The sequence below is a fragment of the Nicotiana attenuata genome, chromosome 5 (genome assembly GCF_001879085.1).
Source record: "Nicotiana attenuata strain UT chromosome 5, NIATTr2, whole genome shotgun sequence".
NCBI classification, from domain to species: Eukaryota; Viridiplantae; Streptophyta; class Magnoliopsida; order Solanales; family Solanaceae; genus Nicotiana; species Nicotiana attenuata.
Window position 1 is genome coordinate 30854702 of NC_031993.1, and position 13523 is coordinate 30868224.

Below are 13523 nucleotides of genomic sequence, written 5' to 3' on the forward strand. Positions count from 1 at the left end.
TAAAGAAAATCTATAAACTGAAAGCTCTAAAAAATGACTGTTAAACAATATAAAAAATGTTATCAAACAATAAATTAATGGACCACAAGGAAAGACAAACATGGGGACCAGAAATACAAAAAAATATGCAATAACAGGACGACATAGAATAGAAAGTGAAGACCCACTAGCTTTAAAATATACAGTTGGGGTAAACAACCATACACCGACAAAAAATACCTTAAACCCCAAACTTAAGACCCCACAATCTCAGTTCTGTCACCATTTTTTCATTAAACAAACAAAAAGGCTTCAGCAGACCACAAACTACACAAAAATCCAAAAGAAAATCTATCTCGAATAAACACAAACGGAAAACCCACCTAGAAAACCCATGCAAACAAAATCCACTCATAAAAAACACAGCCAACGGTCAACTGTAAATATTTAAGCTCATACTCAAAATCATAACATGATTAAAGAACGAAATCCCTACAAGTGATTAATTCGCGGCAAATTTAAGCAAAAAAATACATATAACAGCTTAAACAAACATTTACTTGAAGAAAGCACTTACCTTTAACCCCAGTTGTAGGAGGAAGCATGTGGAACGAATGGATTTTAATGGGGCGTGATGAACCCTAGGTTTCTTTCTAAAGGAGATGAAAAGAACGATTAGGAAATGAAAATGGAAAATGGGGCGGGTTTTAGGAAAATGGATTGAAAATAACGATGGGTCTAAGATAAGTTATTGGGTCGGGCGGGTTTTAATTAAAGGAATGGGACGGGTCGTCTGGTCCAATCAAAGGATGCCACGTGCTCCTTAAAAATCTGGGAGGGTATTTTTAACGGGTGAGGGACAAATGTGCAACTAACGTATAACGGTGGGATTTTTTTGATAAGAAACTCAAACGGGGGATAAATAAGGTCTATTTATGATAGTAGAAGGGCAAATCCGACCCTTAACCGAACTAACAATAGATAAAAATAAAATAAAACTGTAAACAAATGAGATGGATCTGAAAGTACATATGAATGAATTATACTTCACCAGAACTTTTTTTTTTCTTTTTCTAATAGGACTTTCTTTTTGTTCTAAAAAATGATCTTTAAAAATTAGTGTCTTAATACTATAGTCATTTTAAATTGTACAAAAACAATAATATAATATTTGAAATACTGGTTGCACATGAGGTGATTCCAAATTTTGTGGCGTTCCTCCATCGCGAGTGGCCACGTTTGAGCCATCTTACCACTTGCCAAATAATGATGTTGAATATAAGTAATAATAATAATAATATACATTATTATTATCCCAAATAATACAATGAGAATGGATCTGAAATTTCCTCATCAAAGTCAACAACTCTCATTTTGATGTTGGAATCAAATTAATTTACCTAATAAGGTATGTAAAATAGAATAATATGCAATATTGCGAACTCTACATTTTTACATTAACTTATCTAAGGTAATGTTTTTATGGTAAACACTTATTTGCCTCAGATGCTATTTATAATATAAATAATTTAATTATAAAAATTATATATTAAGGTGAAAAATATACTATAATTTAATATGTTTAAGTGATAAAAAAACTATCTGCAAGACATGTTGCTTGATATAAACATCATGTTTGAGCATTTTTTGCCTTCATATTTTGTAGTATGTGACTTAAATAACTTAGACCGTGATACAAATATAACCACTATACATTTCAATGGTGATTACATTTTTTTCGAAGTTGTATTGTGCCTTTTTAGTTGTCTACGTTACCATTTGGCAAGAAATTATGCATTAAATTATCACAACTTTTTTTTTTCTTTTTTTTTTTTAACATCTTTTTGTAAAGCTCCAAACCAACATAACAACACGTATAGAGAGCTATGTGATTAAAAAAAAAAAGACAAAAAGTGCTCTTAACCTATGAATTTGACTTATATATATGTAGTCCTTAAACTATAGGCTCATAAAAGCCTCTACCCTATCTTATGTCTCAAATGTATCTATGAACAATTAAAAAGGTCCAAATATATTTATTGCGCTAATGGTGGAAGCCACATCAAGATATATTTGGACCTTTTTAATTATTTAGCACTACAGTCACACCTCTCTATAACAACATTCTTATATAACAACATTTCACTATAGAATCCAAGTTTTTCCGGAACCAAATTTCATGTTATGTTATAATATATGTTCTATATAACAACACTTCGCTATAACATCCAAAAATATTCGGAACAAACGAGGCTGTTATAGAGAGGTTTGACTGTATATTTACAAAATTTCAAATGCTTAGTCGCATGCTAAACCGTTGATAATTATTTCAAGGTCCTTATTTCAAATTACAATTTGTTATTGTAAAACTTAACACTGAATTTAAAATACTCTACTACAGTTAAACCTCTCTATAACAGCCACGTTTGTTTCGATATTTTTTGAATGACGTAGTGAAGTGCTGTTATAGAAGATATATATTTTAACATAATATAAAAGATTTCGAGAAAACTTGGCTTTTATAGTGAATGACTATTATTGTTATAGGAGGTCCAACTGTATCACTTTTTAGTTTTCCCTAACTTTAGGGGTTGTAATATAAAATAACCGTTCGCAAGGGACCAAATTGCCTTCGGAGGACAAAGCCAGTTATACTGAAATTGCAATTGTCTAAAGTACCCCTGATTAATATCCGAATTACAAATCACAACCCTTGTTTCAAATTCCCGAATTTCTTCCATTCTCATTTATATATACTCTCCCCTTTCCCGGCAAAAACCCTCCGTTCGGCTTCTTTTGCTGGAGTTTATCTGATCAACGTTCGGTTTCATCTCATGCAAATTGATGTTTGAATTATCCATTACGATCTTCTGATTATTATTTACACTTCAATAATTTTGTTTTTTCTTTGTCCATTTATTAGTTCTTTAGAATCGATATAGAATTTTAATGTCTCCTTTCGATGTAGTGCTATTTTCTAGCTCTTCTACTAGGCATTGCCTGAGTGTTTCTCTTTCATTTAAAAATTGTGCGTTTTGCGCAGAGGCGGAGTCCGTATTTCAAGCTTATGGGTTCAAGATTCTGATCATTTTAAGTTACTAGGTTCTAAATTAATAATTTATACATATTTAATATATCTTTGAAGACAAATACATGGTTCGAATCAAAGCTACTGGGTACGACCGAACCCGCTCCCAGCACTCTAGCTCCGCCCCTGGTTTTGCGTGCTTGTAGTGTGTGTGTGTGTGTGTGTGTGTGTATTGGTGCTGTCTGTTATTGCCCAATATGAGGTGAATAATTTAAAAGTTACAATTTTGGGAATTTTAGGCTTTATTTAAAAATAAATAAATAAATAAGGGGGTGTTCGGGCTAGCTCCACAGTGAATTTTATGGGCAAGAGTATTAAGATACAAGACAAGTTGTAATAAAGCACTGGGTGTTGTTGCAGGTTTGGTGGTGGAAATGAAGAAATCACCATTACCACTACAAAGTAATTGTGGACCTCAGAAACAGGTGATTGGGAAGGAAGCTTTAGTCAAGCTTTTGAGATGGCACTTTGGACATTCCAATTTCAGGGGGAAACAATTGGATGCTATTGAAGCTGTTTTATCAGGTAAGGTTCTTTTCACATTCGCAAAGTTGAGCATCTTTTTGCATTGAGTTAGAAAACCATGATTTTTTGGTATAACATTATAGTTATAGATTTTCTACCTTAAGCATTTTCTTGTGTGTGGCATTTGTTTTGTACTCATTGTACTCTTTTTATTTTGGTTGTATTCCTTCTGTTTCTTAGTTTTCTCTTACTAATCTTTTTGTTTTCTGCTGGTTAAGTATGGTTTTATCATTTGGGATGTAGTGTGATGTGATATCTCTCTACTGTGCTAATAATATGTGAAAATTACATAGGAAGGGATTGCTTTTGCCTCATGCCAACTGGTGGAGGGAAGTCCATGTGCTATCAGATCCCCGCTTTGGCAAAACCAGGAATTGTGCTTGTTGTTAGCCCTTTGATAGGTGCTTTCTATTATCTTTGTTTGGCTTTACCTTATGATGAAAGCACAAGCTATACTATTTTTCTCGTTCACTTGCAAATTCTAGTACCCATTACTGACTCCTTTCATCGGTTTGCCATTTGTTCTCAGCTCTCATGGTAAGTATGATATAAGAATCTTGCTTCTGGTTTTATGTTTATTTACTTTCATAGTTTTGTCTTCTAATTTTCCCATTTCTTGCTTAGGAAAATCAAGTGTCAGCATTGAAAGAAAAAGGGATTCCTGCTGAATTTCTTTCATCAACCCAGACAGTTCAAGTGAAAAATAAGGTAAATAGGGATAAGTTATTACATTCGTAGAGATATTTCAAGTCTAAGCTTCTGAAGCGTGGTGAAGTTATTGTGGGAGTGAGATTAATGACTGATAGTTGATTTTGAAAATACTCTTTCGAGAAAAACTATGTTTTTATCTACAATCTCATGCCAGTTTCATAATAGTCAAATCAAAGTTATTTGTAGTCTGTATGAACCCTTCTGATACATTACATTATAATGGAGAAAAGAGAGGTGTACCTTACGGTTGAGGCTTTATAGTGCTGCTGATTTCTTGAGTCCTTTGATCAGCATGATTGACAGGGATCACTTTCTTTCCTATCCCATTTGCCTAGTATTTGATCATTTTCCATCAACTTATAATGAACACGTGCTTTTGGGATGTGCTAAGATGATTGGAATTTGATGTCAGGAAGACCAAGATGTACAAGGATTAGTAATTTAGGTTATGTGCTTAAGTGATACTGTTTTCAGTAACGATGCAATGTTTATCCCCTTACACTGACCTGTCAACCGCTATTTTTATTTTTATACTTCAGCAATATACAAGCCACTTACCTTATTAAATTCGTCTGCAGTTACACAACAATCCCTAAAATGGGACAGGTGGAGTATGAGTCCTGGTTGATTATGACCTTAGCCGTGAGCTCTCTTTTTCTTTAGAAGTTCAGTTATTTGCATGTTCATATCCCTTTATGCTTGAAAAAGCACTCGAAGGGGTGATTTTGCGAATACAATTTCTGGGAAATCCTTTAGTATCAGTCATGAGTTGAAGTTTTCTTAAGGGGATAAAATAAAGGAGTTAAAAGATATATCTTCTGAGAGTTTCCACTTTCCTTTTGTTTTTCCCTCTATCAAACATATCTAACCTTACTTATAGAAGTGAAGGGCCACTTTAGAAGATACAGGGCGGCTTTCTTGTGGTAGTAGTGAACATCTGTTCTCACATCCATCTTTGGAGTAAGCTACTCTGTTATAACCACTTCTGTAACCATAATATGAGCTTGCTGTTTTTGAGTCTTTGGACAGGTCATTTAATTTCCTTATCATCCACCTCATACCTTTAAGGATGATTGCTCTATTTTATTGTTGTTGATTCAAAAGTTCCATGTGCGTTTCATAAGGTTCACTATAAAGGTGCCCTAGAGGTATCAGTCATCAACGATTTGAAGTGTGCCCAATGCTTTTAAACACATTTCAGACCGTGGACCGAAACGTAAGGGTCCAACACATGTATATAACTGCATTTTATTCTGGAATCTTAGATATACGAGGACCTGGAATCTGGGAAGCCAGCTGTAAGGTTACTGTATGTGACACCAGAACTAATTGCAACATCCGGATTTATGTCAAAGCTGACAAAGATTCATGCCAGAGGATTGCTGAATCTCATTGCCATTGATGAGGTTTAACTCTATCTCCAATTACTTCTATCAGAAGTTTCTCTTACTATTTATCTGTTAATTTCATTCCTTTAAAAAAATCCAGGCACATTGCATCTCTACCTGGGGCCATGACTTTAGGTGAATTCCCAATCCACATGTCTCCTTCTATCGTGGTCGTTGGTAGTTGCGGTTAATTTAATACACTCTTTTATCCTTTTTGGTTAATATAAGGTTTATTTTATGGACATGTTATGGGCTTTATTAATGGTTCTCTGAGCTTGTAAATTAGAATAATTTTCCCATGATAGTATGTTCCAATATAAAAAATAGATTTTAAGAGCATTTTTCTGGAATATCCAGTGCCACTGTACTCTTTGTGTTAAATGCCTGAGATATCTCACCTTCTTTCTCATCCTCAAATTTTGCATGTTCAAGTGCATTGGAAAAAAACACAACAAAGGTCATGCCATTTGGTGCTTTCTTTGATGCTTGCATTCTAGTTCCAAAATGACACTTTCCAATCCAAAGGCACATTGGCCTTACCGTTATAATGTGCATATACTCATTTCAAGTGGGATCTTTAGCTTAATGTTACTACTCACTATTATCCTTTCTACCTTTAAGCTATACTTGCTTGCGTTTGGACTAGATTTGGTTGAAACTTGAAAAAAGTGTTTTTGAAGTTGTGTTGAAAAATAATTTTTGGAAGTTGAAGTTGTGTTTGGACATGCATTTTATTTGGAAAAGAAGTTGAAGTTTTGTGAGTGGAAGAAAAAAATTCACCAAAACTGCCCTAAATCAGTCTTGGGGAACTTGAATTTTTTTTTCAAAAAAACTGATCATATTCCATGAACAAACAATATTTTCAATTTTTTTTTGAAAAAAGGTAGCCAAAATTTATGGCCAAACGGGAAGTTTCCTATATTGGAGCTGTCATTTCTCTTTAATTCTTCAACTTTTAACTTCTTGTCTTCATTTTCTTTTATTAAGTTTATGCATTTAATTCTCGCATAATTCATTTGGTCCCTTGACTTTTTCTCCTCCCATTTAGGCCTAGCTATCGGAAGCTTTCTTCCCTGAGAAGTCACCTATCAAATATACCAGTATTGGCTTTGACAGCAACTGCTGTCCCTAAGTAAGTTTGCTTATGTGCATTTTGCTAGAGAAGGAAGTAATTACGATTTATATGTCAATGGAGATCAATCTCATTGTAACAGGAATTATATGTTATCTTACTTCCCTCTTTCTTTTTCTTTCCCCCTGCCAAATATAATTTTAACGATTTTCTAATTAACAGTTCCTTGCTGCTTATTTTGAAATGATCATTGAAGAACCATGCTTTGTTCATTTTCTCGGACCTTTTACTTTCTCTGCAGAGTTCAGAAAGATGTCATAGAATCATTAAATTTGCAAAGCCCTCTAGTCCTGAAATCGTCGTTCAACCGGCCAAATATCTATTATGAAGGTCAGCTCCAAGGATCTCTATTCCTTGACAAAGTGCAAATGTTTTGATATATAATTGATGAACAGCCAGTCACCAATCAATTTCTTTGACTGCCAACTCTTAAATCTATGAGGATTCAGCTTTCAACAGTTTATAGTACAGTCCATTTTTTTGCTTTTACTTCTTCAAATTTCTTCTGGCTTTTAAAAAAATGAGGGGAAGGGGGATTCAAAATGGGCATATATGATTCTGTAGCTTTTGGTTTAAAATCATGGGACCAAATTTTGTGTAAGCCTAATTTGCTGCATTTATCCTTTATATGTTGTATGCAGCTGTGTGTATCAGATAAAATATCTATGGTCATTTATATGCTCTAAATTCTGGGAAATCATGTATCCTATTACCTTTAACTATCGGGTTATGTACCGTGTCACTCATCACTCTTTTAAGTATCAGGTTATTTACTGTATCAGTCATGAGTCATCACCATACTATACCTCAAACTTTCCTATTGGGACCGACTTTTAACTATCAGGTTATCTACCATATCTGTCATCACTTTTGCGATTACATACCTGATCATATATCTCTATTTTGCAGTTCGCTATAAAGACCTTTTGGATGATCCATTTGATGATGTGTGTAAATTACTAAAATCTTGTGGAAATGTTTGCGCCATTATTTACTGCCTGGAACGTACTATGTGTGATGATCTTGCGACCCATCTAACCAGCAGCAGCATTTCTTGTGCGGGTAAGGAATGGCTCAGTTAAATTCTATGCAATTGTCTTTAATGCGTTTTACTGATGTACATTGCCTTACTACTAGCATATCATGCTGGGTTGAACAGTAAAATGCGGAGCTCTGTCTTAGATGACTGGATTTCTTCAAAAACACAAGTGGTGGTAGCAACTGTAGCTTTTGGGTAAGAGTTCTCTTGCAGAAACAGATAATTCTTTAAGTAGCCTCTAAGCAATGGCTTTGAGTCACATGATTCTCTATACTTTCCGTTCATTCTGATACGGGGTGTCATGCCTTTATCTGTTTTAATGCTGCTGGAAAACAATGGAGCACCTGAGGCACAAACAACTGCTGAGATCTTGATTCCATTGCAGGATGGTATGCATGTAATAGCTCAAAATATCTTGATTCCATTTTCCAGGATAACTGTTGATAGCAATCTTGACAACTATGATACAGAGCTTATATGTTTTCATTATTATAGGGTATAGATAGAAAGGATGTCAGAGTTGTCTGTCACTTCAATATTCCCAAGTCAATGGAAGGCTTCTATCAAGAGTCAGGTAGAGCTGGACGTGATCAGTTGCCTTCCAGAAGTGTACTGTATTATGGAATGGACGACCGTAGGAAAATGGTTGAATCACCTAAACTCAGTTGATTTTTCCTTTTAATCTTTCTTTCTCAATCTTGCTACTAGTATTTGAATAAGTCACATGTTGTAACCATATTGCAGGAGTTTATCTTACGTAATACTAAAAGGAATAAGGATGACTCCTCAAGCTTGCAAGATAAATCCTCTAAGAAGTCCCTTGACGACTTCAACCAGGTCCCTTTTTCTATTGTAAACTCAAATTTAATTTTTTTGATGAGCTTTTCATACATTATAACTAACATGATTCTTCTTGCATTGACTTTATATAATCTTGTCTATGAAATGCGTTCAGATGGTTGAGTATTGTGAAGGGTCTGGCTGTCGTAGGAAAATGATACTTGAGAGCTTTGGAGAGATGGTATATTCATCGTGATTATTAACCGTCCTTTTCAAATGGTAACTGCAAGATGATGTTTTTACTGGCTTATGTACATCATGTTTGTATTGTCTTTAAAAGTAGGTACCTGCTTCTTTATGTGAAAAATCGTGCGATGTGTGCAAGCATCCTAATCTAGTTACAAGTTACTTGGAGCAACTTAAAACTGCAACTGCTTTTCGTCAGCGAACTGGATCTTCAAGAATATATATGACCAGGTATCTTGTTTTACATTCATCTCACTGCTGAAACATGGATTACCACTTTAATTGGGATCTGCTGCATTTCCTATCATCTTCACTAAGTGCTCATTGCTTCATATGTACCAAATTGAAATCTATACTTTTGCAAGGTAAATCAACATATAATGAATACGATCTCATGTTACATGGTAGAAGATTAAACTCTGCTTGCTAAAGAACATCCAGTGGGCGAGTCACTAGATTTTAGTCTATTGCTGTTGCTGAATAGTTCTAGGATATATACTAGCCTCAGATACTGCTATACATAGTGGAAACTAGAACATCACCTTTGAAGCCCCGTCTATGATGTCACCCAAGAGCACCATAAGGTACATACAGAACAATATCGTCTAATACAGATGAAGGAAAATCAAATGTGCCACACTATGTACAGGGGCGTAGAACAACTGTGCACCTGACTAATTTGTTTCATGTTCTAGTGAACATGGGGTTTGAATTCACCTCAAATTTGCCTTAAATATAAAATCTGCCTATTTGTCGCTTGCGCTATAAAAAATTATAAACTTCTTATGAAACTGTTGAGCAGTTAGGCATAGTGGGAGTTTTTCTTCTTACTATATCCTTTTCAGCGGTTCAAGTTTCAATGCCGAAGGACAAATGTCAGAATTCTGGAATCGTGATGATGAAGCTAGTGGGTCAGAAGAAGATATATCTGAATCCGATGGTATGTACAATTGATTACTGAGGTTTTAGGGTCCCATTCACTGAATCCACTTGGAAGCTTTCTTGTCTTGTTTCCCTTCATTGATTTTCAATCTTGGCTAAGTCGGAATTACTTATATTTAGATGCTCTGGATGCTGCAAAGAATGTCGCTTCATCAAAAATATCTGCAAAACTCAAGTTGCAAGATAAAATTGATATGCTGCAGCGTGCAGAAGAGAATTATTATCAGAACAAAAGCCGTGATAAGCAGGTGCTTTTTAAAGTCTTTTTGGTAATAAATACATTTTGGTTGAATTGACAGGGTGTTCTTAGTTTACATGTTGAAGTACTTCTCATTCACTGGGCTGCATTACGATTTCACAATGCACAAAGTCAAATCATCCTGTTACAAAGAACTTGGAAAACGCTGCAGTTTTTGCTTGATTTCTTTTCTGTTTTAAAGCTATATACTTGGATTTTCAGTGATGGAAAGGGAAGTAAGTAACAAAGTTCAACTTGTGAAATCCGTTTGTGCTAACTCTGAAACTGGTTAGGTCCATTCACTAACTTATCTACTGCTTGTGTTCAAGGTTATAACTGGCAGAAATTATACTAAAAGTGCTTATGGGTCATTCGAGCGATGGTGGCTTCTTTGTTTCTGAACTTAGTTTTGGTAGGAAGTACTGCTATATTGAAAACAAATGCATTGAAGCATTTCTCTCATGTCAATTAGCACTTGCTGGAGCATTTTCGCAAAATTTAAAGTATTTATAACCAAAAGCTCCAGACTTAGTATAGATCCTAGTCTCTGTAGCATACACATTTTCCTTTCCTTTAATTTCATGATTGTAAACACCGGCTAATTTTGTTTAACTTGATATTTTTACCCTTTTATGTTCCTTTGATTTCCGTTATTAAGGTAGTATTAATTAAACGTTTCCATAATGTTGATACTTTTTTCAACTGGCCTTGTTGGTTTTCATTTCTCCTGGTCCAAATATGTCATTGTTGAGAACCATAAATGAAAGCATTCTTTTTGTGTGTGGTGGGGGGGGGGGGGGGTGATCCGTTTGCCAGAACCAAGGGGTCTTTCTGTAGAAACCTAATGAGGAAAATGGCATATATCCCGCCAGCACTCTCTCTTCTATGCTACCTCTTTTAACCCCAACCAAATTTGGCATAACTAACATTTGTCTGCATATGATAACATTTTGTTTTACTAATAATAGGTCAATAAACATGACAAGAATGCCATAGCTGAAACACTCAGGGAAGCAGGCAAGCAGAGATTGTTAAATGCAATAAAGCAAAACCAGCAGCTGGTCAGTGATTCAAGGTATGTGAGTTCTCTGTATTATCCTTCAGAATTTGTAGCTAAAAGGGGTTTCTTCTCAGATAAAAACTCTGCTCTCTCATCACCTTTCTTACTGGCTGCCTATTTGCAGGATTGACGTTGATAAATCTGCAGTTTCCCTTGAAAATGAATGTTATAAGAAGTATGGGAAAAGTGGAAAATCTTTCTATTTATCACAAATGGCAAGTACAGCTCGGTGGCTTTCTACAGCAGGTCCTACGGAATTAGTCAATAAGCTCGGCAGCTCTACTCCTGAGAATGTAACTTTCACACCTAACTGCTCTCCGGCGTTATCAAATCCTTTGGTGCCTGTATCACCAAAGGCTAACGACGAAAAAGTCCATGACAATGCTGGATCAGAAGATCCAATAAGGTCATCAGCCTCACCCCTACATGGATCCGCGAGTGCAGAGTTACCACCCATCCTGTCTTTCTCTCAGTTTATCAACAGCGGAAAGGCAAAGGGAAACAGCGCATCAGTCTCAAAGAGGGACTCACCAGATACAGGTAAAAAGAACTTAGAGAAGAGGATGAGATCTCAATAGGCTTTTGATTTTTCAGAAATCTGAGCAGATATTTGGCAGAGCAAATTCCTGTATATTAAGCACAATTTTCTTTGCATTTTTCTGTAACTTACATTCTGTTTGGATGTGGCTTTCATTTGATGATTAGTAGTCTTAGAATAAATTTAAGTCCACTGTTCATTTACCTGACGAAATACTTTGCTTTTAATGGATAAACCTAAAAAGAGCATTTTCCATTGTCCAGTAAATTATTCAGACGCGGGATAAAATCGTCATGCTAATTGTAATAAAATTCCAATTCTTACCATTTGTTTGACCAAAAAGTATTAAGTCTTTTGATTAAATCAATTAATGATGAGAAGAGGGGTGAATCTTAGTTAAGAATAATAAAATCTAGAGCAAATGTTTAGATGAAGTAGACAAGATGGACGACGTTAGCTAATATGTTTGAGCTGATTAAATGCTCATAAATGTAACAACATAAATGTACAATGAATATAAATAAATACGACTAGCATAACAAAAGGAAGTTACTACCAATTATTGTAAGATTCGGAAAGGTTCTTCTCCCTGACAACAGGGTGGAAGAAGGGAAATAAGAGGAGGTTGAGGAATCTTTGGATCTTGTGAATATAGAACCAAATATGTATGCTCGAGTGATGTAATCAATGAATTAGACAACTTTAGTATATTCTTTCAAGTCAACCTTTTACAAAGTGTTCTTTTTCATAAAGTGAAGATCCCTCTTTTGTTCTCTATCTCTTCCTATTTATAAGGGACAATTTCCAAAAACCCTAAAAAGTAGAAAGCAAGAAATATCCAAAGGAATATTCCTTGTGTCCATATTTGAACCTATGCTACCGTTACTTCCTCATCTCAGCTGCCCGTCTTTGGCATCAACCTTCTTGAGAGCAACCTTCAGTTGTTATACCATGGTCGACCCCGTCCTTTGTCTTGCTTATCCGTTACTGCCGAGTTGCCAAATTTAGACCTATACAGTTAGTCCCTCCGCTTGTTGAGGTCGTGGTCCTGCACGCCCTCAATAAGCAGACCTGATTTGCCTTCATTTCAGTGGAATTTGGTTGTTGAATAAGCAGGGTCGACCAAGATTGAGAGAACAGCGCGACTAGTGGAGTCGTGATTGGTGTGGCTACCATAGGGTGACGTCATAGCCACGCGCGTCATCATTACGCATCTTCCCGAGACAGCGTCTGCGTGCCTGTCGCTTCGGTTTTGGTGCCATTGACAATCCTTTGCTTCGATTCTCGCGCCACCTAGCCCTATAAATAGGTGGGGGTTTCGTTTTTCAGAAGTTTTCACCCTCCCTTCTCCTGCATGAACACTATTCTCCTTTGATCTTCTTTGCCAGTGTCTGCTCTTGACTTTTCTTTCACGATTCCATATCTCCCATCCTTACCTAGCTGTTACCTTCTTCTTCTTCAGGTTTAGTAGTATACCTTTTATCGTCGAAATGTCACAAAACCCTTCGCATTCACGATGAAATTTCTGATGCCACTCCGTTATCGGTGGCCCCTCCTTCCGGTGGTGAGGATCTCATGGCTGAAGAGGATGAGAGCTTTCCTACCGTTGAGGAGATAGTCCCCAGAAACCCCTTGTCTAGAAACGATTTTCTCAAGGAACCTGCTCCTGCTCCTGCTCCCGCTCAAGTGATTTCCGAGTCTGGACCGTCTCATATAGCTGAGCTTCGATCTACATATCGCATCCCTTCCCACGTCGAGATAATTCCGGCTGGTGGTGACATCGTGGAGGTCCATTGACCTGGGTATTGTGCCTTCTATGCCTACCCTTTCTTAATTGGCTATACCCCTCCCCCCCCC

At 36.1% G+C, this 13523-nt stretch overlaps 1 protein-coding gene across 1 annotated transcript; it reads left to right on the forward strand.

Moving 5' to 3' along the window:
* On the forward strand, positions 2737-11869 carry LOC109225591 (ATP-dependent DNA helicase Q-like 3). Its single transcript, XM_019390310.1, has 20 exons — positions 2737-2798; positions 3428-3592; positions 3886-3993; positions 4122-4129; positions 4217-4300; positions 5569-5709; positions 5792-5826; positions 6740-6823; positions 7065-7153; positions 7733-7885; positions 7961-8057; positions 8248-8251; positions 8358-8507; positions 8607-8699; positions 8818-8883; positions 8986-9119; positions 9734-9828; positions 9951-10078; positions 11037-11143; positions 11253-11869. Exons 2-20 carry the CDS (start codon positions 3442-3444, stop codon positions 11704-11706), a joined length of 2181 nt encoding a protein of 726 aa, XP_019245855.1. The 5' UTR covers positions 2737-2798; positions 3428-3441; the 3' UTR covers positions 11707-11869.

Bases quoted from the DNA above. Each gene is read 5' to 3' on its own strand.
- LOC109225591 (XM_019390310.1), top strand. From the start codon at position 3,442: ATGAAGAAATCACCATTACCACTACAAAGTAATTGTGGACCTCAGAAA. The intron at 7,154-7,732 runs GTCAGCTCCAAG...TCTATTTTGCAG, and splicing joins GCCAAATATCTATTATGAAG to TTCGCTATAAAGACCTTTTG. The intron at 9,120-9,733 runs GTATCTTGTTTT...TATCCTTTTCAG, and splicing joins TCAAGAATATATATGACCAG to CGGTTCAAGTTTCAATGCCG.